General features: G+C 44.9%; 2 protein-coding genes across 6 annotated transcripts; both read left to right on the forward strand.

Annotated features, from left to right (window-relative positions):
- Nucleotides 1-698: 698 nt before the first annotated feature.
- On the forward strand, nt 699-11,427 carry atp6v1ab (ATPase H+ transporting V1 subunit Ab). The gene is made up of 15 exons (XM_010890033.5): nt 699-841; nt 4,747-4,843; nt 5,134-5,262; nt 5,743-5,957; nt 6,049-6,186; nt 7,216-7,367; nt 7,685-7,847; nt 7,949-8,057; nt 8,165-8,287; nt 8,427-8,541; nt 8,672-8,735; nt 8,893-9,096; nt 9,403-9,497; nt 9,580-9,751; nt 9,946-11,427. Exons 2-15 carry the CDS (start codon nt 4,762-4,764, stop codon nt 10,036-10,038), a joined length of 1,854 nt encoding a protein of 617 aa, XP_010888335.1. The 5' UTR covers nt 699-841; nt 4,747-4,761; the 3' UTR covers nt 10,039-11,427.
- Nucleotides 11,428-12,269: 842 nt separating this feature from the next.
- gramd1c (GRAM domain containing 1c) lies at nt 12,270-25,810 on the forward strand. 5 transcript variants are annotated; one of them, XR_004575105.1, is made up of 19 exons: nt 12,272-12,518; nt 13,436-13,542; nt 14,001-14,127; nt 14,600-14,700; nt 15,172-15,267; nt 15,691-15,771; nt 18,997-19,121; nt 19,253-19,409; nt 19,758-19,914; nt 20,061-20,198; nt 20,375-20,493; nt 21,614-21,756; nt 22,341-22,444; nt 22,898-23,059; nt 23,226-23,292; nt 23,480-23,599; nt 23,864-23,969; nt 24,065-24,308; nt 24,350-25,810. XR_004575105.1 is itself a non-coding variant. In XM_010890036.5 (18 exons), exons 2-18 carry the CDS (start codon nt 13,453-13,455, stop codon nt 24,128-24,130), a joined length of 1,956 nt encoding a protein of 651 aa, XP_010888338.1. In that variant the 5' UTR covers nt 12,270-12,518; nt 13,436-13,452; the 3' UTR covers nt 24,131-25,810. The 5 variants fall into 5 exon arrangements, 3 of the variants coding, with proteins under 3 accessions (XP_010888338.1, XP_010888337.1, XP_010888336.1); XR_004575106.1 differs by having other exon boundaries at nt 24,391-25,810; XM_010890036.5 differs by having other exon boundaries at nt 12,270-12,518; nt 20,378-20,493; nt 24,065-25,810.
- Nucleotides 25,811-25,881: the final 71 nt, after the last annotated feature.

The raw sequence follows: 25,881 nt of genomic DNA on the forward strand, positions 1-25,881 counted from the left end.
ATGATGCTTGCCTAAAGAGCAATAAGGGGACCTGCCCCTCCTTACATTAAGGTTATGATAAAACCCCACATCCTTAACCAGGCTCTTGTTTCTTGGGCGTCCCATCCTTACAGGGGGCTGCTCAGTCAAAGCTCTTCTCCATCCTGGCACCTCAATGGTGGAACCAATTTAAACTTGAAGCTAGGACAGCAAAGTTCATGGCTATTTTCATAAAACTTCTGAAATCCAACATTTGCCTTCATGAATTAATGCTTGCAATGTATACTGTTATTAACATATGTATATATTTATGCTGATAGTTACCGATTATAAAAATAAGGTGTGCATGTTATTAGGTTGTGTGTGGAGTGACACCTAGCTTTTTTAAGTCTAATGCACTAACTGTAACTATGGTTATGATAAAAACAAATATTATGAAATTGTTGATATAATTAAGTTCTCCGTCATCTATATGTTATGTAAATGTATGTGATGGCCTCAGCAAAGCACACACAACCTATTTTATTCTCACCTCTTCCTGAGATTACAGGGAATAAATCACAATTTGCCTATATATAGACTGCTTTGCGTATATCTTTGATTAGTCAATTAAATTTAAGAGCAATACATTTTCTCAAGAGGCCACAATGATCTCACAGACGCGATAGAACACCTGCACAGACGGGGGTTCTCTATCCTAGTCTATGTTAACAGTGAAACCACAGTCGGCTTGGGCCGCAATGGAACCAGTTGCAGTGTTGTGCTCTGAGTGAATGAAGTCAGCTGATCGTTTGCCTTCATATCGCCACTCTTATCTTCCCTAGGAAGAGGACCACGACGCTGGACCGTTTCATTTCTTAAGGTAGCTATACAGTTTTATTATCATAAAGGCCTAATGAACGTAGTTTCAATATGTGACTGTTCATAATTCTATCGAAATGCATCAAAATGGCAGATCCAACGATTTTTTTTTTTTACATTTACCTATGATGTAAATTGCCAATAGTGTAGATTAGTAAACGATGGATATCCATGATATTTCGTAATAACCCCATCCAGTTCATTTCACTAAGTCCTAAATGTGTGATTATTTGTGGGAATATATTAATTGTAAAACACATTTAAATGCACTGTCGTGTTTTTTTATCACTCAAACGCAGGCCTATTTGAAGGAAAATTTGCAGAGATTTGCTTTGCAGCGTTCAATTATTGAAACATTAATAGGACTACTATATATAAGTGTAAGATTTTAACAGTGTCATTTTCATCACTGAGTAGATGTTACCGTCCTCACATATTGTGAAGCTGACGTAGCATCTTCATAAATACCAGGAGTTACTTATAAATGCGCAAAAATCGTGCGGCGTGTACTGCTGTTGTGTCTAATTTAATCAATTTGCTGTTAGTTACAATGTAACGACGAGTTATATTGTCTTGTGTTTCATGGCGTGGGATTTGAGTCATGAAAAAGAACTGCGATATAAAGCTCTTGAGGGTTTGCGTCATGTGATTATGTTGACACCTTTGGGCAATGCAGTGTGATAAGAGAGAGATGGACTACAAACGTTGTAAATTCCAGATACCGCTTGTCAAGTGGCAGTTAACTCAAACAACAACAACAACAAAAATCGCATTGTTTCCAAGCAGTCTTTTTTCCGTTGGTTTGTACCTCAAGTGGTGACTGGAGATGACAGAGAGGCACGTGAGGATGAATTACTGAGGAAGAAAAAGGTGAGCTGGAGCGCCAGAGGAAGAATCATTCAATGCAATTAGAACGAGCGCGTCGGGACCCTATGGCGCACCTGCCACTGTGCTACGTCATCCCCACTTGGATGTTGAATTTCTCACCAGAGGTGTCTGCTCCAAGGATATCTCTGAATAAATCTCAATCATGGTCTAACATAGCTTTACATTATTTTCCCCGCTTCCTCATGTGCATCTGACAAGGCTAGGTTAAAGCATGATTGTGCAATCCCATTAATGGTGGTCTAGTGCTGTAGTTTAGTGTATTGTCAAATGAAGGACACAAGACTGAGCATAGCTGTGATTTTTTTAGGCTAATTCAGTTCCTAGTACCGCAACACACATACACACACACACACACACACACACACACACACACACACACACACACACATATACTAATTCTATATATATAAGTTCTGTATGCCTTATGTAAGCTTTCTTCATATTCTTCTTTAGCAGCCAGGGGATACATTGCTTTGTAAATCAGTCCTATTTCATAACATTTGAAAGCTTGAACAGGATGTTCTGTATGAGCCGTTGAGTTTGCAAGATTTTGCAACATATTGGAGTGAACACTCACCCTAGATGAGTTGTGCTACAGAGTGCATGAGACGGGACATGGTTTTATTTATGCTGAAGCTCATTGGTTTGTGGTCAGTGGTTACCTACACTGGAGAGACATTCCTTAGTAGGTATAGTTCTCACTGTGGCACTAAAGGGCCTCATATCACTGGTCTCATACGATGTGGAAATAAGTCTATAGAACCTGTGATCATGTCCTGGTTTGACTCTCTGACTTGTCTTTCGATCAGGTCAGTTTTGGGTATTTTCCTTTTAAAGGATGGTTGGCTGATCCGAGATCTGTTTCTCGTTTCAAACGCTTTTTCTTGAGGGCAACCTCTGCACGCTGAGTAGCAGAGATTCGCTTAGCTTGGCAGGTGACTGCTCTATGACCAGATAGGTACTTTTTAGTGTCATAGGATTCATCTTTACTCATGTATGTTTTAAACATCTGACTGTGAGTGTGTGAATCAGTGTTTCTGTGTCTTATCTATCATACAAACCAAAAAAGACACACTTTTAGTGGACTTCCCAATCTTACCCAAAACTAGAATTTTCCACTTCCTCTATTGACCCCATATATCTCAGCCAGTCATGTGATTCAGACCACATTAATCTTTATACCAAAATCACAATGGACATTATTGAAAGGTGATCTATTAATTTTCCAAAAGTTAATTTGTGCCTGTTATATAAGGAATAAATAAAGACTAATATCTTCATTTAAATAAGTCAAATTAAAGAATGCTTAGCGAGTCCTGAGCTGTCAGTTGGTGTAGGCAGTGGAGGGAATCCTAGGTCCATAACCTGCATCTATACACTCTACCTATTGGGGGCGCTGCTGTGTACCTAAAGTGGGACGGATAACCAGCGCAAGCCTGGCCTAGTGGAAAAGGCCTATTCATCTGTGGGAAGGACAAAAGGGCAAAGGAAGCAGGGAGTGTGTGTGTCTGTGTGTGTGCAGAGAGTGTGAGCGTGTCTGATGAGGATTCCTTAAAGCTGTACATTCAGAAGCACAGCTAAAGAAGCATCATCAAGCCTTAGACCCGTTTCGTAATGTCAACAGAACAGCTGCAGTCTTCTGGCTCACTGGATGATATCAAGTCACGACAGACTGGGAGTGTGTGTGTATGTAGTTACAGTGCCTTATGGATTAGCTATCTTTTTGTTGTGTGAGCGATAAGAAAACGAAAGATTTTTGTGTGAGTGTCAGAGAGATGCATACAGTGTAGAGAGCGAGAGAGAGAACGGGGGTTGTAGGGAAACTGCACACAGCCATGAAATGATGCTTGCCTGGGATCTCTTCTCTGATGTTAGCCTGCTGCGTCATACATGGTCAGAATCGACCAGGCCTGAAGGATGGAAAGGGGAGGGAGAGAGAAAGAGAGGGGAGGAGGGAGAGAGAAAGAGAGGGGAAGAGGGAGAGAGAAAGAGAGGGGAAGAGGGAGAGAGAAAGAGAGGGGAAGAGGGAGAGAGAAAGAGAGGGGAGGGAGTTTGTGTGTCCTATTTCTCTCTCACGCTGATGGTAAATCTTGAGTCGTGATGTTGGGCTCTAGTCTGTGGAATATCACCATGGTTACAGATTAGGAAAGAGGAGACATTTCCACAACAAACCAATATATTAGGATAGGTCTGTGTATGTGTATACAGTTATTAAGACATTATTTGAAATGTACATTGCTAGATCTGCATTTATTATTACAATCCTGCGTAACGTGCAATAAAGTATTATTAGCAGCTGTCTAATGTCAATGCCAGTTAGCACTTTAAAATGAATGACATGAGGCAATGAGTAATCATGTGACAGGGAATTACTGGTGTAAACCTGAGTTTAGGAATCTAGTTAAACAGACTGTATAATCTCAAAAGACAAAAGCAGTAACAAAGACAGGTCCACTAGACCTGCAGGCTACAGGCTACAAGAGGAGCATTTTCATACTCCTTTTAAATGGCTGGATAACCAAAAGCTTGCATTTAATTTTGTTATGGGCTTTCTTTAGTAGGCTAGTATGGTGTCTGTGTTGTTTATGGTATATATACAGTGTTACCATTCTAAATCGATACAGCTGTACAGTGTTACCATTCTAAATCGATACAGCTGTACAGTGTTAACATTCTAAATTGATACAGCTGTACAGTGTTACCATTCTAAATCGATACAGCTGTACAGTGTTACCATTCTAAATCGATACAGCTGTACAGTGTTACCATTCTAAATCAATACTGCTATATAGTGTTGTGTTCTTTTCTCATCCTTTTTTGCGCTAGAGGTAGAGGAAAGAGTTTTAGCTAAAAGGGCAGTGGGTCGGATTCAAACCCATATCACAGCAGTACAGGAGCACTGGAGGCAGCAGCTTTTCCAGCCAGACAAAGTGTTCGGCTGTGCACCGTTCGACCCACCACTGACTGCGTAGATCACTGTCATTCATATACCAACACAATGTCATTGATGTCCCTCAGATCTAACCTATCAGAATGGACCTGTCCAAGCTGCCCAAGATCCGAGATGAGGAGAAGGAGAGTGCGTTTGGATACGTCCATGGAGTCTCTGGCCCAGGTCACCATCTCACACACACACACACACACACACACACACACATACACACACGCACACGCACTTTCACCCCTGTCACTCACAGCCTCTGTCAATGCTCCAAATATTTTAGGCTACCAGAAGATGAGATGCTAATAGCCCCAGCTTCTCCTCTGGCCCATAAGAGACCATACCCGTTGCCCAGTATTTCCCTATTAACATGCTGTTGAGTTTGGTGTTTACGTCTCTTCAAGGGCGTGTGTCTGGTGTTGACCCAGTGTGTGTGACCTCTGACCTGTGTTGACCCCATATAGTGGTGACGGCCACGGCGATGGCGGGTGCGGCCATGTACGAGCTGGTGAGGGTGGGCCACCGTGAGCTGGTGGGAGAGATCATCCGGCTGGAGGGAGACATGGCCACCATCCAGGTCTATGAGGAGACCTGTATCCTACTGGGTTCTGTTGCACTGGTACAGCACCGGATTGGGTCTGGTTCAGTACCGGATTGGGTCTGGTTCAGTACCGGATTGGGTCTGGTTCAGTACCGGATTGGGTCTGGTACAGCACTGGATTTGGATTGCGTCCCGAATAGCACTTCACTCCCTATGGTTCCTAGACAAGGAAGTGCACTTTGAAGTGATTAGGGGGCCATTTGGGACACATGATTTACTGGAGCCGACTGTACCTTTAAATGATCATTACTCAACATTAAAGAGTTAACGAAATGCATCAATTATAGAATCTTCATTGCAAATTGAGCCAGAGGCTGAACTAACTTTTGATTAACTATTCTTCAAGTGCTTCAAACCCTAAACCACACATACACTACACTAGCCTACTAGAGTACAGCACATATTAAACACTCACCCACCAACACTCAGCCCTCACCAACCAACACAGAGCATTTCCTGAGCGTGTTCACAGCGGGCGTGTCTGTTGGCGACCCAGTGCTGCGGACCGGGAAGCCTCTGTCTGTGGAGCTGGGCCCGGGCATCATGGGCTCCATATTTGACGGTATCCAGCGCCCCCTAAAGGACATCAACGACCTCACACAGAGCATCTACATCCCCCGCGGAGTCAACATAGGTGCCCTCAACCGAGACCTCAAGTGGGAATTCTCTCCTGTCAAGAGCTTGCGGGTGAGTTCCCGGCTCTGCGTTAGACAGAAAAGAGTTAGCATGGTTTGAGTTGTCCCCGGGGGTTAAGGCTGAACTCTCTGCCCTCTGCCAGGTGGGGAGTCACATCACCGGGGGTGACATCTACGGGACGGTGTTCGAGAACTCCCTCATCAAGCACAAGATAATGCTGCCCCCAAGGAACAGAGGGACCGTCACCTATGTGGCTCCTCCCGGAAACTACGACGTCTCGGTGAGTTCCGCCATCTTCCTCTCAGTCTGGTAATATCTGCATGTAGACTGAGGCGTGTGTGTGTGTGTGTGTGTGTGTGTGTGGTAATTTCAATATTTAGACTAAGGGGTGTGTGGTAATTTGTTTGTACACTTTCCTCTTAATACTACCACCAGTTTTTTCACCATTTAAGTGAGGACCTTTTGAGGAAGTGATGACTTGATGGCCAGTTCTCACTTAAAAAAAAACGTTTCCTTGGAGCTAGGTTTTCTTAGTTTTGTTTTTGGGGTAATGATTCAATTTAGGGTTTGGGAAAATTGTTTAATTTAAGGTCATTTATAATAATGTGTGAGTTTGGGAAAACTATTAAAACCTTGAAGAATAGTGCTTCATCCCTTGTGCAACAACAAATCAATTTAAATTAGTTTAGCCACTGGCTCAAATTGAAGATGAAGATGCTATTATTGACACATTTCGTTAATTCTTTAACTTGGCAGCCTGTCTCTGAAAACTATGGCCTGTGTTTTTATTTCCTACAGTCCATGAGACATTAAAGATACAGTGATTTGTGATTGACATAATACTGTTTAAAGCTCCCATTTTGGGCTGGATGTACAATATGTTGGTTATAAGTGCATAATCCAGACTCACTATCGTACCTCAGTTAGCCATGAAATTCAGCGTATGAAACCAAGTTGTTCTGATGACACGGGTCACAAATCAGCACATGCATGACATAGTCGCCAATTTTCTGGACCCCTCTTTAGCCTTGACACTTTTACAACCAGTGGCCAGAAATCGTGGACTACACACTTATGTCCTAAATGTCTTGCTAGTTATAGACACAAGGAAGCCCACTGGGCAGACACATCAGAGCTGGGTCTATTTGTGTATGAAGCACTGCTTATTGCTGACTAAGTGGCCCATATGTTTCATGTAACTCTATCACTCTAATCCTGTAATTATTCTTAAAGTGCTCATTTCAAAGGATGTAAACAAGTTTGTGCACAATATTTTTTGTGCCTGGTCAGAATTGTTTGTGCGTTTCAGGATGTGGTGCTGGAGCTGGAGTTTGAGGGGCTGAAGGAGAAGTTCACCATGGTCCAGGTCTGGCCTGTGCGACAGATTCGCCCGGTCACAGAGAAGCTACCTGCCAACCACCCCCTGCTGACCGGACAGCGAGTGCTGGACGCCCTCTTCCCGTGAGTCTCCACTCCCACTCTCCCTTTCCCTCTGTCCTTCAGTCACCATCTTCCATCGCTTCAGGAAACATTTGACCAAATCCAGTCTCTCTTACACCCTTTCCCCACATTTCTGTCTTAGCATCTTAAAGAACACAATCATCAAGTAATTCCTCATCTCTGTCTAAAAGTGAAACTCACAGATTCCAATTTGAACCTGAAATAATAGTCAACCTCTACTTTCCCTGTCTCTGTCTACCTGTCTCTCATTGTCTCCCTGTCTGTCTCTGTCTACCTGTCTGTTCCTTTGTCTCCCTGTCTGTGTGTTTTTTGTCCAGGTGTGTCCAGGGAGGAACCACGGCCATACCTGGGGCCTTTGGCTGTGGTAAAACCGTCATCTCCCAGTCCCTGTCCAAATACTCCAACAGTGATGTCATTGTCTATGTAGGCTGTGGGGAGCGTGGTAATGAGATGTCCGAAGTTCTGCGAGATTTCCCAGAGGTAGGTGGTGTTATGTCAGCGCGTTGTCAAGATCATCATGAATGTCCTTAGTCTGTTTGCGTTTGAAGGTCAGGATGATTGACAGCGTGTCTGTCCAATAGCTGACAATGGAGGTAGACGGGAAGACTGAGAGCATCATGAAGAGAACAGCTTTGGTGGCCAACACCTCCAACATGCCTGTGGCGGCCAGAGAGGCTTCCATCTATACGGGTAAGAACCAGTCACAGCCCAACGTGGCCCACCTTCTGGCCAATAACAGCCCCGAGGCCACAACACGGATCACACCAACCAGTCAGCCACTTCTTCTGTGTCTGCAGGTATCACGCTGTCTGAGTACTTCCGGGACATGGGCTACAACGTAAGCATGATGGCCGACTCCACCTCCCGATGGGCCGAGGCTCTCAGGGAGATCTCAGGGCGACTGGCGGAGATGCCCGCGGGTGAGTCACACCAACACAAGGCAGTCATGCTTGCCAAACACCCAACGTACAGGACAATGTGTCGACCTGGAGGGAGGAACTAGTGCCAGGATCAGCTCTGAATGACCCCAAACCCTGTTGCGTGCGTGTATCTCCACAGACAGTGGTTACCCTGCCTACCTGGGAGCACGCTTGGCGTCTTTCTATGAGCGAGCCGGCAGAGTTAAGTGCCTGGGCAACCCGGAGAGAGAGGGCAGCGTCAGCATTGTTGGGGCGTAAGTACAGTTACGCCTCCAAACCACACGGGGCAGTCTTCCCTTTCGGCTTCGCAACAGGTGGAGGTGGGCCGCGTCTTCTGATATCGCGGCTAACAACTGGTCCTGCCGGTGTTTTTTTTCTGCTCAGTGTGTCTCCCCCTGGTGGTGACTTCTCTGATCCCGTGACGTCAGCCACTCTGGGTATCGTTCAGGTATGTTTATGCTTGGCTCTTTATGGTTCTTTTAGACCACACATATACATAGGACTGTCTTATACGAATCTTCATCTTCTCTACCTCTTAACTCGCTGCCTCCTTTTTCCTTTCTCCCTCTCTCCCTCGCACTCTCTCCTCTCCCTCCTCCCCTCAGGTGTTCTGGGGCCTGGATAAAAAGCTGGCCCAGAGGAAACACTTCCCGTCGGTCAACTGGCTGATCAGCTACAGTAAATACACACGGGCACTGGATGAGTACTACGACAAGCACTTCCCGGAGTTTGTCCCACTGCGCACCAAGGCCAAGGAGATCCTGCAGGAGGAGGAGGACCTGGCGGAGATCGTACAGCTTGTCGGCAAGGTGAGGGGCAAAGGGCTGTGGCGGTGACAGAGAAAGCAGGTCAAACACTGGGGCGGTGTAGCGTTGTAGCGGTGTAGCGTTGTAGCGGTGTAGCGTTGTAGCGGTGTAGCGTTGTAGCGCTGTAGCGCTGTAGCGTTGTAGCGTTGTAGCGTTGTGTTTTATCTCCACGTCACCTCTGTACTCGTCTGAAAGAGAGGTGATGTACAACCCCGAGCTTCCAGCTGCCCAGCATGTTGATATCTGTGTGAGCTGACCAGGGGCAACAAGGGGAGAATTTTGAGATTTTTCTGGTCGTCCTGGTGACAGGCATCGCTGGCTGAAACGGATAAGATCACACTGGAGGTGGCCAAGCTCCTGAAGGACGACTTCCTTCAACAGAACGGTTACACCCCATACGACAGGTAAGTCACACCCCCTCTCTCAGTCTGACTCACTCAAATATTTCTGTCAAATACCGAAATGATGTACTAACGTTCCCTGCAGGTTTTGTCCCTTCTATAAGACGGTGGGCATCCTGTCCAACCTCATAGCGTTCTATGATATGGCGCGGCACGCGGTGGAGACCACGGCCCAAAGCGACAACAAGATAACCTGGTCCATGATCAGAGAACACCTGGGGGAGATCCTCTACCGACTCAGCTCCATGAAGTTCAAGGTACACCAGCTCTGTGTTCGGCTGTACAGTCTGTACCCGCCTTTTGTTCCCCGTGTATATCTGTTTGGCCGTCACTCCCTCCCTCTGTTTGTTTATGTTTCTCTCCGTATCTTGGTATTTGCCTGTAAATGGTCTCTGTCTTGTTAGTTCTATGTTATTATGGATTCCTCAGTTTCTGTGTTCTGGTCTGTTAGGACCCAGTGAAGGAGGGGGAGGCCAAGATTAAGCATGACTACGCCCAGCTACTGGAGGACATGCAGAACTCATTCCGCAGCCTGGAGGACTGAGCCTTCATCTCTGACCTTCTCACCTCTGACCCCAGGGGCAGTGCCGCTCTATGTGACCCTGGCCCAATCCCAAATCGACCCTTTGACCCCCACTACGACCCATTCACCCATGGAGATCTGACAGACTTCGACAGGTGAAATCCCCCTGGTTACAGCTCCACTCTGCTCCAAAATGCCCTGTGGTCTGGTGGACGTCTGACAGTATTCTTTATGTCTCTCGGTCCTCTATTCCTGGGGTTCTGGGTCTGATGGTCCACTTGGGTTTGGGTCGTCCCGCACTCTGCAGCCTCACATTCCACTACCTTGTGTTTACATCCAACCTTCTGCCATCAGTTCACCCAGTGTGTCTGTGTGTGTGTCTGTGTGTGTGTCTGTGTGTGTGTCTGTGTGTGTGTCTGTGTGTGTGTCTGTGTGTGTCTGTGTGTGTCTGTGTGTGTGTGTGTGTGTGTGGAAAAAAGCTAACTAAATGTACTGTATTCTGGTATTATGTTGCTTCACTCTAAATATCTAGTGTCTTTGCCATGAGCAAGGTCAAAGATTTGCATCATTGTGTGTCTGTGTGTGTCTGTGTGTGTCTGTGTGTGTCTGTGTGTGTCTGTGTATGTGTGTGTGTTTCATTTCTCACTGTTCACCCTAGCACTGCCCATCCCTCCTCTCCCCTGTTTGTTTTGGACATGGCCTCCGGCCCTAGTTGTGTACTTGAAGACTTCAGTTGATGTAATTATCGTTAATTATCCCTCTATCTGTACAGATGATTGATGAAGATTAAGATGAAATATTTAATGAGGAGGGTGACTATATTTATTTTAAGTGCACGACCTGGACAGATCCTTGGCTCTGTGTCTGTCGTCTTTCTATTGACCTGGACAGATCCTGGGCTCTGTGTCTGTCGTCTTTCTAATGACCTGGACAGATCCTGGGCTCTGTGTCTGTCGTCTTTCTAATGACCTGTACAGATCCTTGGCTCTGTGTCTGTCGTCTTTCTATTGACCTGGACAGATCCTGGGCTCTGTGTCTGTCGTCTTTCTAATGACCTGGACAGATCCTGGGCTCTGTGTCTGTCGTCTTTCTAATGACCTGTACAGATCCTTGGCTCTGTGTCTGTCGTCTTTCTATTGACCTGGACAGATCCTGGGCTCTGTGTCTGTCGTCTTTCTAATGACCTGGACAGATCCTGGGCTCTGTGTCTGTCGTCTTTCTAATGACATGGACAGATCCTGGGCTCTGTGTCTGTCGTCTTTCTAATGATTGTGATCTATGACGTGAGTCTTGTGTGGCCTACTTGCCGTATGTGTGTAAGAGACGGCCCTGTTTCCCTGTGGCACCGCTCGCTCATGTGACAAAGTGTTTGAAGTCCCCAATAATAAAAGAGGAAGACAAAAGAAAATGGTTATTGTTTTTTGTGAATTTGTCACACACACACACACACACACACTTTCTGTACATAAACTAACTTGCCCATACACTAGTAGTGTGTGTGTGTGTGTACGAACCTCAATAGTAGTAGAAAACACACTGGTTGTCATGTAAATTAGTTAGTGTGTGTGTGTGTGTGTGTGTGTGTGTGTGTGTGTACGTGTGTGTATGTGTGTTAGAGTGATGATGTTTGTGGTCCTGCCAGTTGAACCCGTTTTGCGACATGTTTCTGATCCCTTTGTGGAATCTCTCCACCCTTAAGTTATCTGTAGGAATGTGCTTAGCTCAGGGGTACAGTTGTGTCACACGCTGTGTCAATTTCATCTTCCCTTTTGGATAAAGAGGGACACGCTTGACTAGTTTTAGTGACTGCATTCATTGTGTATTAAACATAGCGATAATTTGATGTAACTAATATTTGATGGCCAATTATTTTGTCATGGTATTTGAAAAATGTATACAGCACTGTTGCTGGTTGTTCTGGGCGTTCCTCATGTAGGTAGATAGAAGCCAATGCAGTACTGGGCTGGGCAGGTACAATAAAAAATAATGAAGGCAATAAAAAACATTAAAACCAATAAAAACGAACTTCCTATGTCTGCCGATTGTTATTTGGTACTAGCGCAGCGAAAATGTTGATTTAATAACAATAAAATGATTTGAGTGAGGAACCGAACACAGAAGATGGCTATTGTTCCTCCCGCTCGAAAGACATCAAAGAATGCAGTAGGCAAAGCAGGGCAGTTGTGACAAATACTTAATGGTATGCCGCGCTTTGGGTTGACAGTGACTAGTTCAGATGAGAAGTAGTCTCCTTTTCGCACCTGTTGCCAAGTGACCTGTCTTTCAGCACTTAGGCAGTGCCTACATAAGGTCACCGACGCACATTTCTTCCGGAATCTACCCGCACACGCTGTTGGTGTAAAGGACAGATTTAGTTTATAATGAATGAGCACTTGCATATCAATCGGAGCCGGTAAAAAAAATGGTTACTAGAATCTGCGTCTTAAATACGATATCCGGGACTTTATAGAAGAAGATAAAGATCTCTGGATCATTTCCAGGTGGGTTAAGAAAGGTGCTACATGTTTTTTTAACTTGTTTACTAAGCATTCTTATCCCGCTGCACTGAGATAGATCCGATACGGCGGTGGTGTATGATGAGCAATTTGATATGACTGGTGGATTCGAAATTAGATTATGCACTGTATGCAAACTACATATTGGCACTGATACGAGCAAAGACACCGTTTCTACCCGCGTCATGTTAATCGCTTTAAAATTATTTTAAAATGTGGACAGAAATTTGAGTTTTGAATGAGTCCCTGTGTAATCTAAAATGTTACAGTACAGCGCTAATAAGTATAAATACACGTGTGTATGATGGCTGTATGATACCTACAAATCATTTGGCCGAAAAGCACCCTTACTACTTGGTGCTTACGTTATCTAACTATAGTTTGTGAATATTGTTAGAAGAACTGAACCATGGATTACAGTTTCTCATGGCTCCACAGACGCCTTTCAGGCTGACACATAATCTAACATCAAGTAGAAAAAAGATTCTCTGGTTTTGGAATCGCATTAATTTGATGTTCGTTACCCAGGCTACATTTTCATCCTGGGAGACAGGCAGGGCAGGATTTACCAGTTCTGGTCTGCCTGTGACATCCTCTGTGCTAAAACAATCTCCTCAGTTGCCCTTAACCCCGTTTAAAGACCTTGCATAATTACGGTATCGGCTTAACACAAAACGTTGTTGAGAAAAGTTCCTTGTTATCAGATCAATGGGTTAATATATTGACCCGTACGGGGCAATTTTCCCGTCCTCATACTTTGCAATGTAAACCTTCAGAGCAGAGTACAGATCCCCTCAGCACAGCAAGATGTGTTGTCTAATAATATTCCTCCTATAATGGCCACCAGAGTTGATCAGAGTACCATTTACTGTATATAACGCCTCCCTCTTTCACACCTGTAGCGGAAACATTGGGTCTAATGGACCAGGTGTCCCTGCCAGGTGTGGGCAGTGACCTCACGGACGAGACGGCCTCCGTTGGGGAGAGTAGGTGCAGCTCCGAAAATGAGGTGAGACACCAACACTGCCCTGTTTTGCCTGGCACTGCCAACCAGTACGTGCTGACCTCTGGTCATCACCACCATAAGCACACCTGAACCATGTGGCATTGGTGCCCTCCACTCGCATGTCCCTGCCCCCTAGTGGCCAAGGCTGTTCGATAACGTCATGACTCTTCAGGCTTGTGTGGTGCCCACGTAATATATATTTTTTTGCTATTGCCACAAGGTGTTAGTGACAGAACTCCAGGACCAGAACTTTTCAGCTGCGTCACTGTACGTTTCCTGGCCTTCGCGGTCATTTCTGAATTGTGAGAGAGAATTTTGACCAGTCGTCACTTTTTTTAATGGTTTAGAACAAAAATAACAGAACGCGACCGAGGGTCAGCCAGCATGACCTCTGAACTACAGTAATTAGTATTTCATTGACATATTGTTATTCTGTTACCTCTGTGTGACCTGTCAATCAGATATCGGACACTCCGGGCCAGTGTCTGCCTGTCCCCCCGCCTCTGCCCACCCCCACCTACAGACACAGGGTGGAGGAGTTCAAGAGGCTGTTCAGGGAGCTGCCTGAGTCAGAGAGACTCATTCTGGGTAGGTTTCAGGAGAGAGAAATGGAGAGAGCAAGTGAGAGGCCCCACCCAGAAACAAACCTATGGCATATTATAATTTCTTTAAAAAAAATGTTTTGACTATACATGTTACCGCCCATCTCAACAGCTTCTACAGCCTGTCTAGGTCCTCCCTGCGTGTTCCAGCACATCTGAACTACTTGCCTTTACTTCTGACCTAGTTTAGAATCAAATAGACTCTGGATTTAAATGTATTTATTATTCCAATTGGACTCTTAATATCTCACCCGGCACAGCCAGAAGAGGACTGGTCACCCCTCTGAGCCTGGGTCCTCTCTAGGTTTCTTTCCTAAAATTTGTTTGCTCCTTGGGGTTTAAGGCTGGGGTGTCTCTGTAAAGCACTTTGTGACAACTGCTGTTGTAAAAAGGGGCTTCATAAATACATTTGAATGATTTTTTGCCTGTCTCACTTAATGTCCTGTGTGTTCTCCCAGACTACTCCTGTGCTCTCCAGAGAGACATCCTGCTACAGGGACGCCTGTACCTTTCAGAGAACTGGCTCTGTTTCTACAGCAATGTGTTTTGGGGAACAAAGGTGAGGTCGCACATGGGATTGGGAGAAGACAGAAAATAAAGGCAGAGATCACTGTTTAATTAATACGGTTTAATTAATCAAAGTTCAAAGTTGATTCATCAAATGCACTGAATAACACCGTGTCATCCTGCACAATGAACTTCTTGTGACATGGCACACCTCTATGTAGTAAGAATTAAGAAATGTGTAAAGCAAAAAAATATATATGTAAACTAGCAGCAATTTTAAAGAGTAGGATGGAGATTACGAACAATATGGGTAGACTTCTTGAATATTATAGATACAATATGAGTGTAATATGCCTATGAATGGTACATAATATATTGTAATGTACATTAAATGTGCATGAAAAGATAGATGATCAGAGGATGACGTGCGGTAAATACTGAATAATTCCAGGTGCGCTGAGTGAGTGTGCTTTGATGTTGTGGTTCGCCTGTTCTCTGGAAGTCATCACTGTTACGGTTTTAGATTGCTGTGTCTTTGAGGGATATCAAAACCATGTGCAGAGAGAAGACTGCCAAGCTGATCCCCAACGCCATCCAGATTTGCACTGAATCAGAGAAGGTACAGCCACTCAGAGGTCACGTGGCTTCAGTTTATTATCCCTGGAAAGCTGTTAGGACTGACTCCGTTTAACCAATTGGGATCCTTAACTTTGGTGCAGGGAGTTTTAGCTCATTTGTGACCACACATTCCCAAATGCCCTGGACTAAAGCACCTCCGTCCTGAATAAGGGCTAAAACCATACCTCAGCTTGCCAAGGATGGTTCCAATATTGAAAATGGGTGGTATTGATGACATGGGGGACATTGGCACATGCATTTTCTGGGATCTATTTTTCAGTCGACGGTAACACTTGTACAACCAGTTGCCAAAAATCCCAGAATGCCTCTTTAAGAAAATGAGATTTAGAAACCGGCAAGGTTTATCCTTAGCTCTGATTTTACGTCCGTAGTAGCTGGTGACGGCTGTCTCTCTACCCTCCAGCTGTTCTTCACGTCCTTCTCAGCCAGAGAGAAGAGTTACCAGGGGGTGTTCCGGATGTGGCAGAACACACTGATGGACAAGGTGAGGTATAACATGGGGCAGGCATAGCCTGGGAAGCATTAGCTGTGGTAGGTAGCTGGTTCTGTGTTTGTTAAGACACTAAGCACTCCTGTTCAGCTGGACTGGTTGAGGATTTGGTTGTCAAAGTCTCTGCATCTTCCACACCCAGGTCTTGTGCGCCATGGACAAAATCTGTTCCTCCTAGACACTGTTCTATCTATGCAACCTTTCTGGACTTCTGTGTCGTATGCAAGGCCTATTTGACTTATACCCTAACTGACTACTCTTATCTAATCAGTCTGAGTACACATTCTGCTCATCTTACTGACCCACGGCCGTAAGCTTGGTTTCTGTGGCATTCGGTTACTATAATGTAGTAGACTGTTATTTTTTTTTTATTCTTAAAAATGTAAAAGAAGAATTTCGTCTTTTTGACAATTGTATTTGTCATGTGGATTTCATTCAGTTTTTACCGAACACCAACATTGCCATGACGTCATGAAATGTTTTAAAAGAAAGATTATTGGTTATTGACGTAATTCCTGTGTGGAAATTCTTGTTTTGGTTCTACCTCGGAAGACTGACTTGGGTTGCTAATGCATTAAATGGGAGTGGAGGCCTGAATTGCACAGTGGTAAAATCACTGCGGCATTTCGAAATCTAGGTTCAAATCCTACTGGAAGGTTAACGGGTCCTGTGGAGGGCAGACGAATTGGCCAGAACCCGTCCACGTTTGGGGGTTAGTAATCTAATAGGGCTACCTTACCTAGTTGCACTTTTTACAACTTCTTATGGCGGCTCTTTATGATGGCTAATTCGAGATGTAAGGCCAGTGTTTCTCCCAGCGTGCATTACTCCCGTATATCTGGGACTGAAACAGGGCTTTAGAAATACATTTTAAAAATAGCCTCCTTCAAAAACTAAATTGAATGCTAAAACTTTGCATACATAATTTTATGTCAAATAAGGATCATTATTTTTATTCTATATCCATCCCTAAGTAAGTGTTTATTTTAAATTGCCAACCATTGGGAAGAGGCTGAACATTCATATTTCACATGCCGCCCACTGGTGGTTTTGATAGCTACGTTGGGCTAAATAATAGGAGGACCTGAAATTATTGCAACTTTCGGGGCTAACTATAGGGCAATACCCGGATGACTGAGGACCAAGGGAATACAACTGCGCAAACAGCTTGGACCCAGTGTGTGGATGGGGAGTATAGCGAATAAAGTTCAATGACCCCTCAAGGTGTGGCTTGGCAGCTTGGATAGGACACAACTCGCTCCGAGAAAGCTGGCGCTTTAACTCTGTTCTTCAGGACTACGGTTAAAATTGCCAGTTTAAGAGGCTATTTATTGACAGGTCAGAATTTCGTTGCTAATGAAGCAGTTATCGAGGCTATTAAGTATATCAGTATCAATGGGCGGAGCTCTCGTGTTGCAATTTTCGATCGGGTTGAGAGCTAGGACTTCCTGATTGCTTTGTGACTTTGCACAGGTAAACAGTTTTATCCAACAACCCGACAAGGCTACAGACTACACGACTGTTGGAAACAATAGTAGGTAAAACAACTTTGAAATCTAGGATTGCTGAGAGGGACTGCATTACTAATCCTAATTATGATCAGCTGTGCTTATTTGGATTGAAGAAACTGATTCCATATGGACGCTTGCTGGGTCAGGTTTGTTGCTTGAGAAGTCATTTAATTGTACAGTGGTGAAGTTTGACGGATATTTGAAGTTTGTCTCATTTCATAAATTCATAAAGATATTGACCCCATTGCACAGATGTTATTTTCGCGATTCCAACCCTTTTAATAGGTAGCGTTCTGCATAGTCAATGCAACTAGTCACGGTTTGGGACCATCAACGGGTCCTAATAAATTGACCGTCCTGCTAAATGCCTTCAACTTTATCATGGGGTTATGAATCTCAGAATCGGGACAGTAAGAATCTGGAAAATAAGACCGTTTAAATGTATACAGCCTTGTCTTTTTATACATGGTCCTGAGGTCTCAAGCCTAATATTTTATTTGCAAGCAAACTCAAAACAAAAACCTGCGAAACTGTATAGGGAATTTTACAATGTCAGATTTCAATAGGTTTTATGAAGGTATAATTTCAAACATTCGAAAGTAATCATTCTGTTGTGTACCTCCAACCATTTGTCGCCTTATTTTTTATTTATTTAAATTTTTGGTTCATCCTCCAAACAACCGCAGCGTTATCCAGAGTTAGATTGAATGTACTATTATTTCATTAAATGCTATAGAAGTCACAAGGCATATCAGCCGTTGGAGGGATCAATGACTACAAACACAGAACGATAAATGAATGCCACGTCAGAATGGATGAACTTTAACCCTGTTAATCAACCTGAATATTACACCCAACCTGTATTCAAGGACCTTTTGCTAACTTAAACAACGGCGGCACAGCACAGCTGCAGATGATGTAAGATGTTTTCTACAATGCATCATTCGGAAATACAAAAAATATAATAAGATGGTTTTTAAGGGGTACTATGTAGAATCCTGCCTTTAACGTTTTCAAGACTGAATTTGAACCATAATACAACTTCCCTTACTGAATGAGATCGTAATAGTATCGGGGGGGGGGGGGGGGGGTAGTGGTGCTACGCATGCCTAAAGTGAGTATGAAAAGTCAATACAAACTGACATACGGCCTGGGGAGTATCTCATCCACTCCCTTTTATTTACACTTGCAGTGATGAAGACCAGGCTGACCAAATGGCAGCGCTGTGCATAATGAGGGGGGGGGGGGGGGGGGGTTGGGGGGGGTGAGAGAACCTGACCTGTTCACTCCTGAGGTGGTGACTGGTTGACAACCGGTAGACTGTGTTTCCAATGTAATTATAGTCACACGGCTTGTGGAGGATGTGTGAGGAGCATTTCCAGGCTGTCTGGTCCCAGCCGGTTGTTACATCAGTGTGGTTGAGTGTGAGTTATACTGGGGCCGTGTGGTCTGGTTGAAACTCGAACGGAAAGGGCGTGACTTGCATGAACAGGTGGATGAGGGTTCTCGTGTTACAGGAAGCCAGACCGTGATCGCTGAGATTGAGCAGGTGAAACTTTTATCGCAAAATCAGATATGAGACACGCCACTCGGTTTTCCCTTGAAGAGACCTCGGTTCAAACTCCATTTGTTCGTTACGTGCCGACCTCCGATCTTCCACGTGTAACCCTGTGTCTTATTTCTGTCTCGGCCTCCCTGTCTCTCCCAGCCGCTGACTAGTTCGGAGCTGTGGCAGATGGTCAAGCAGCACTATGGTAACGATCTGGGCCTGAGCCTTGAAGAGATGGACGGTCTACAGGGATCACCTGAGTCAACCGCACAGACACAAACCAGGTAAGGGGAGCCAACCTCACACCCCTAAAAAAAAAAAAGTATGCCCACACACACTATCACCCCTCAGTCTTGGTTTTGAGTACTGCATTAAAGAGCAACATAAAACTGAGCAACCTGTCTGATTCTTACAGCCTGACCATGAGGCCTGGCGGAGAGGACTCTGGGAGGCCAGCGCGGCCGACTACCCTGCGCCTGCTACAGGTAGACCAGGGCTTTGACCTCAACATGCCCCAAGTGGAGGACCTGCCGTCACCTCTGGGCCAGAGCACATCTAATTCCGGGAATGCGGTAGGACACCGTTCATGAATGTCCCAGATGACATGCGTGATATGAAGTGGGTCGCTGAAGGGCAGAGGTGTCTAACCGGTTTTAGATCTTGTGAATGTGTATTTTAAAATGACCGTAGAACTGTCAGGCAGCATCGACGATTGCCACAACCGGGGCTGGACAACTGTCCTTTGCTAAATTGAGGACTTGTGAATAGAACCGGTCTTTGTTGTAGTCCATTGGGGACCACGTTGAGGTCCCTGCTGTGGAGGCTTGTTGGCTCTTCACGGAGGATTGGAACCGAATAGCCTTTGGTCAGGTTTCCCTATCCAGGAAGAGTTAGAGTGTGTGTGTGTGTGTGTCTTACAGGATGATGCTCGCAGCACCTCATCCCAGCCGACTCCTGATCTGTCTCTGAACCGTTCCGCTCCAGAGCGGGACTCCAAGCGCACTGAGCCCTCCTTGGACCTCAATGATAACATGGACCAATTCAATGAACAGAGCGTCTCGGAGAGTGCAGAGGAGGGTGAGAACTAATCCAATGTGTGCGCGCGTGTGCTTAACCCAAAAGGCATATGAGTGGCAGAGCTGTTGACTTGTAAATGGGGCCAGGTGAGTTTGGTTGTTCTGCCGTATGGTTGTGCTCACACCCCTGCTCCTGTTTCCCTGCAGAAGAGCGAGTGTGTGTGTCTCAGCAGGGCAGGCTGTACGTGAACAGGGTCTTCCACTTCAGTGCCGAAAAGATGTTTGAGCTGCTGTTCACCGACTCTCACTTCATACGGCGCTTCATGAAGGCTAGGAAGATAACCAGTGAGTCAGCTTCTCTGTCCCCCTCGCACACGTCCTGTAACGAGCCACAGTCACTGATTCAGAATAGTCCTCGCAAGCTTTTTGTGAAAAAAAAAAGGAAAAAAGACTTGACCTGTGGTGTGTGGGTGTCAGAGAGTGTGTTGTCAGCCAGTGTGTTCTGTGTGGGTTGTCGTCAGAAGCCAGCTTTGACCCGTGGCGCGAGGAAGCGTCAGGCACCATGAAGCGACGTCTCAACTACACAATCACCATCACCAACCCCCTGGTGGGCAAGTTCTCCACCGCCACCGAGAACCAGGTGAGCAGATGGAGCCTGCGGGACATGTGGGTAATGTACAGTAGTGTTTTTGGTGGACCACGTAAGCGGAGCCGCCTAAGAAGACCGAATATCTCTGACTGACTGACTGGTTTGACTGGCCATTGTTAAATAGCGTAGTTGTTAGAGATGCGGACTGTCACATAGGTCACCCGGGGTTCAATCTTCGCCAGGGACCAAACCAATTTCAGGATGGGCTAGAACTTCTCTGGCTAAAAGCTTCCGTAGCTGAATTATAGTAAACCTAAAGTTAAATTGTTATGTCGCGATGGATGAACTGCACCGACAAGGATATTGCTCTCGATTTACATAGCGTAGTGATTGGCTATTCAACTCCCATTGTTTTCTAAAGAAACGAACCGCCCATGGAGTGATTGGAGTCTTTGTTTTCATTACAGGTACTGTGTAACTACACACAAACTTTGCGGGATACAAGCTTCAATAGCTACATTATAGAAAGCCAAAAGTAAAACGGTTTATGGTTATATTTATGGTTGTATTTATGGTTGTATTTATGGTTGTACTGCACCGATGACAAACATTCCTCTCGATATTGATATACATGGTGTAATTCACAGTGTAGTGGTTTGCTATTCAACTGTCATTGCTTTCTAAAGAAATGACCCAGCCATGGAGTGATGGGAGTCATTGCTTTCATTATAGGTGCTGTATAGCTATTAGCTAGCCATCTACAGTAATCTCTTTCTAATTTAATGTGTTGAATGTTGTGATCCTGTTATACCTGTTGTTGGTTTGGATGTTAACAAATGTAGGGAACTAGTTTTGAGAACTGTGGAGATTCTACTAATTGGACAATACTTGTGTGTGTGTGTGTGTGTGTGTGTGTGTGTGTGTGTGTGTGTGTGTGTGTGGTCTTACTGAACTCATGGGGACCAAATGTCCCAATGAGTGTAATAAAACCAGAAAGATTTGGCCTCATTTTTTTGTCGGTCCCTGTGAGGCAAAAGTCAATTTCCGGATTAGGGGTAAGATTAGGCATAAATGTTACTTTATTAGGGGTTAGGTTAGGGCAAGGGAGCATGCAATTTTCTGGTCCCCATGAGGGTAGCTGTACAAACTTGTGTGTGTGTGTGTGTGTCAGACCTTATACAAGGACTCCAGGGAGGGCCAGCGGTACCTGGTGGATGCTGAGGTCATCACCCATGACGTGCCTTACCACGACTACTTCTACACCCAGAACCGCTACTGCATTGTCCGCCACTCGAAACGCAAGTGTCGTCTCAGGTGAGCAGGCGCCTCTGGAGAGCCTTTGGCCATTGATGATCATTTGCTTGGTTCAGATTCAGGGGTATTGGATCAGAGTTTCGTTTCACACACATTTTGGGTCACAATAGACAATTCTATAGGATGTGTCCAGTCTCTTCCATTACAGGCTGATTTACTGTACATTCTCTCATTTGTTGTAATTTTGATCTGGTAAATTCAGTCCGGACTACAAAGAATGGGAAAACCATCAGTGCTGTCTGTGTATGATTTTGTTCTATATGTTTCCCAAACTAGGTCCTGGGGCCTTTCAGGGGTACACATTGTTTTTAGCCCTAGCACTTAAGCCGCTGACTCAAACTCTCAACTCGGCAAGCTTTGATCATTTGAATCAGCTGTGTACTGCTAATGCAAAAACAAAACCGCACGCTACCAAGTTTGGGGTTCACTCTGGCTGATGGCATGAAATCTTATATTCTGATGCTGTAGTCTGATTTACGAGCACTTGACTTTTCTCATAATTAGAGGTTTGGGGACTAATTACCTATGCAAATGAATTGGAATATGTAATCTGAACTGTGGATTTGCTGGTCCTGTGTGTTCAGGGTCTACACAGATGTCAAGTATAAGAAGCAGCCGTGGGGGCTGATCAAGTCCTTCATCACCAAGAACTCCTGGAGTGGCCTGGAGGACTACTTCAGACACCTGGGTGGGTGGTGGCCCCTGGAGATTGCTTCACTTCTCTCTTCTTTCTCTCCCACTCAGTCTTGTTCGTCTCAATTCTCTCTCATCCTGTCCTGTCCCTGTAAATCTCGGTCTTGCTTGACTTACCACTGAGTGTGGGTCTTCCTCTGAGAAAGATCTTTATCTCTGCGTATCTATAGTTCTAACTAGTCCCTCTGCTGATTTGACCATACTAGGCTCCAGCGTTGTCTGTCGTTGTTTGCTGGTTTTTCTCTCATCACCTCACCCTCTCACTATCCCACGATCCTCTCCTCTTACCGTTACCATCTTCAGTCTAGTCAGACTGTCAATTAGAACCTCTACATAACCGACCACGCCTAGCTAACCTCTACCTAACATCGCTACCTCATCTCTGCGTAATCCCTACAGAACTCCTGCCTACTGTCCAATATCCTCATGCATCTTCTTCACCTCACAGAATCGGAACTCGTCGAAGAGGAGCTGGAGCTGAACCAGGGAGGCGGGGAACCTGGCAAGATGGGTGCGCTGCGTCATCGACGGAGGAGGACGTTCAGCCGAACGCTACAGGACCACCAGCAATACTCGCCCGACCTAGGAGCTCGCAGGGAGAGCGGCGCAGGTACACGCGTGTTCATCGCATTTAATGTTTGACCGCTCTGCTTTATGTACAGACGTAGGGTTGCGTCTACCATGAGCGCGTTTCACCAACAACGACTACTTGGTCAATCACAAAGACCACGCTGCTCCTGTAATGACCCTTTCCCCCTCTCACTGCTTTGTGTCAGGCCCTTTAGATATAAAGGATCCACACCCCTGGAACATCTCCACCATTGTAGCTGGGATGAGTGTAATGTAAGTAAACACTCAAAGCAAATGCGTGTTCTTCACCATGTAGCTTTCATGGATTGGCTGTCTGCGTAATTGCACCCATGAGTATGTTCTGTGTTCTGTAGATTAATGTGCACGTTCAGCATTTGGGTATTTGCATGGTATGGGGTGTTTTTGTCAGTTAATAAGTGGTGGATTTGCCTCTTGTCAGTCTGTTTATTCTGACGGTGCTGAACCTGGGACTGTTCTTCAAGCTGTGGGCCATGGAGGACGTGGCGACCCGGCTATACCTGACCGCCAAGCATCGCCTCCGGGAGAGGCCCGAGAACAGGTAGGCTGTGGCACACCGGGCCACGCCCTGTCACCTCTGGGCTCGCGTGGCCTCGTCCTGAGACTTAGTTGGGAGTGTCCAGCGCCTGAGTTTGTTTGCACGTCAGCCACATGTCAGATTTCCTGCCTTTCACGCTTCCTTCCGCCATTTTGCGGCGTAACAACTGATCTTATATGGATTGGGTTGGTGTAAGCTACTGCCTTGTGGACATCTCACCCACCGTCTCTCGGTCACAGTCATGCTGACCAACTGTCTCTTCCTCAGTTTGGCCCCTGACTTTGGCCCCAAACTGGCCTTTCCACGAAGGACCAGTGAGGAGACTCTTCTGCTGAAAGCTGTTCTACAAGACTCCATCAACCTACTGGAACAGGTGAGTCGGACCATCCGATAGGTCTGCGTGTCAGACTCTCAAATTTCGCCTGCAGGATTTTCTGTGCTGTCTACTGACTCCAGTTCCCTCCACAGCTCCGCAGTTCTTTGATGGTGCTTAAGCAGAACTTTGCAACCAATACAACTGCAACTCCACAGTGACAGTGTGACACCTGGTTGCCCTGGCTACCCCCTCAGAACCCGTGGGTCATAAACACTACAGGCAAGAGCCTCTGAGGACTAACGCTCACAGCCCGGGGCATTGTCATAGCAACAGCCCAGGCACAGACGGCTTGTTAGTAAGGGAAACGACACTATAACTCCCAGCGTGTGGTGCCAGGTGGATAGATGGGGTTTAAAGCTTTGACAGTGTGGTGCCAGGTGGATAGATGGGGTTTAAAGCTTTGACAGTGTGGTGCCAGGTGGATAGATGGGGTTTAAAGCTTTGACAGTGTGGTGCCAGGTGGATAGATGGGGTTTAAAGCTCAACTGTTGGTCCGGAGAGGCTGTTTGACAACCATTACCAATAATGTTGGGTCCTTGTGGGAATCTGTTTTCAGTTTGGTAGTACTTTGTTCATTGATGTTGGTCCTAAGGTTTACTGTGATCACCTTCCGTCTTTGTGCCTTTTTAATCCAGATGAGCCAGTGGCCTGATTACTGAAACACAGGATCATTTAATAAGCTTTTTTTTTTTTTTTTAAAGCAATCTGGAGACCAGTAACTGGCATCCATGGTGCTTGTGCTCTGGGATTTGATGAACACCTGATAATACTTTTACGAATTGAATGTGACGTCATGCAAATTGCACAAAACATAGTAAATGGGACACACAGAGGGTGATATGTTGAATGACTACATGATAACCGACCTGTTTCGGGTAATGAGCACCTCTTTTACAACTACTGGCTAAGATGAAATGTTTTGATGGAAATATGTTCAAATGAATGGAATTCATGTAGGATTTTTACTTCTTACACACGTGCCTTTTCTCTGTTTATTTTATAAATTAGAATAATTTTATTTTTTCAATTATGGAATACTATATGATGTCATGTTTTAATTTTTTTTTATTTAAGTCTTATATATTTGGATGGCCATGGGTTTAATTATGAACCATGATGCTGTTTCTTTGTTTTTGTTTTTTTTGACTGACAGACTTTCTTTTCAATGTTTTTAGCCTTGGATGATTTGTGGTTTAGCAGTTGGTTTGTAAATATACAGCTGACCCCTATCAGATTTAATGAAGGATGCAATATGCTACCATGAATCCTCATTCTACATGACAGAAGTGCTTGTTCTACGTTGTAGAGTGTTTTGAGCGTTCTGCAGCGTTGTAACCCACTGAACTCGCCACAGGTGAAATTTCTCATGAGCGTATTGGTAAAGTGAAAACATAAAGATAGTGAAACTGATTGTCTTGTTCATTTAGTTTTGATAGTATTGTTAGCTTTCTGTCCCATGTAACGTAGGCTAAACTAGAGGGTTAATGACTGTTCTATAATTCATATTTCTTCTAGGTGGTAAATTACAGCCATAATACTGCTCTAATGTTTGGCTTTGTTATTGTTGATGTCAATTTGAAATGACATGCAGTAATTATGTGAAGCAGGTGCATTTGTGTTTTGAGGTAAATTGTCATACTGTATGTAAAAGCCATCCTTATTGTTTTATAATTGCACAGATCTATTGTATTCCTGTTTTTGTTAGATGTTTACATCGCAACACTGTATTTTTCTTCACACTAACCATTTATGAAGTTGGATATTTTGTATATTTTTTTAGACAAAGATGTAATATATTATTGGTCTAAATAAACTCTTCACTGCCATGTTATTCTTGTGGATACGGTGGAGTCTGGACCAGGCTAATGCCTGGTTTGAAAGCCCTCAGTACAATCAAAATAACCTAGCT

The sequence above is a fragment of the Esox lucius genome, chromosome 21, assembly GCF_011004845.1.
Source record: "Esox lucius isolate fEsoLuc1 chromosome 21, fEsoLuc1.pri, whole genome shotgun sequence".
Classification (NCBI taxonomy): Eukaryota; Metazoa; Chordata; class Actinopteri; order Esociformes; family Esocidae; genus Esox; species Esox lucius.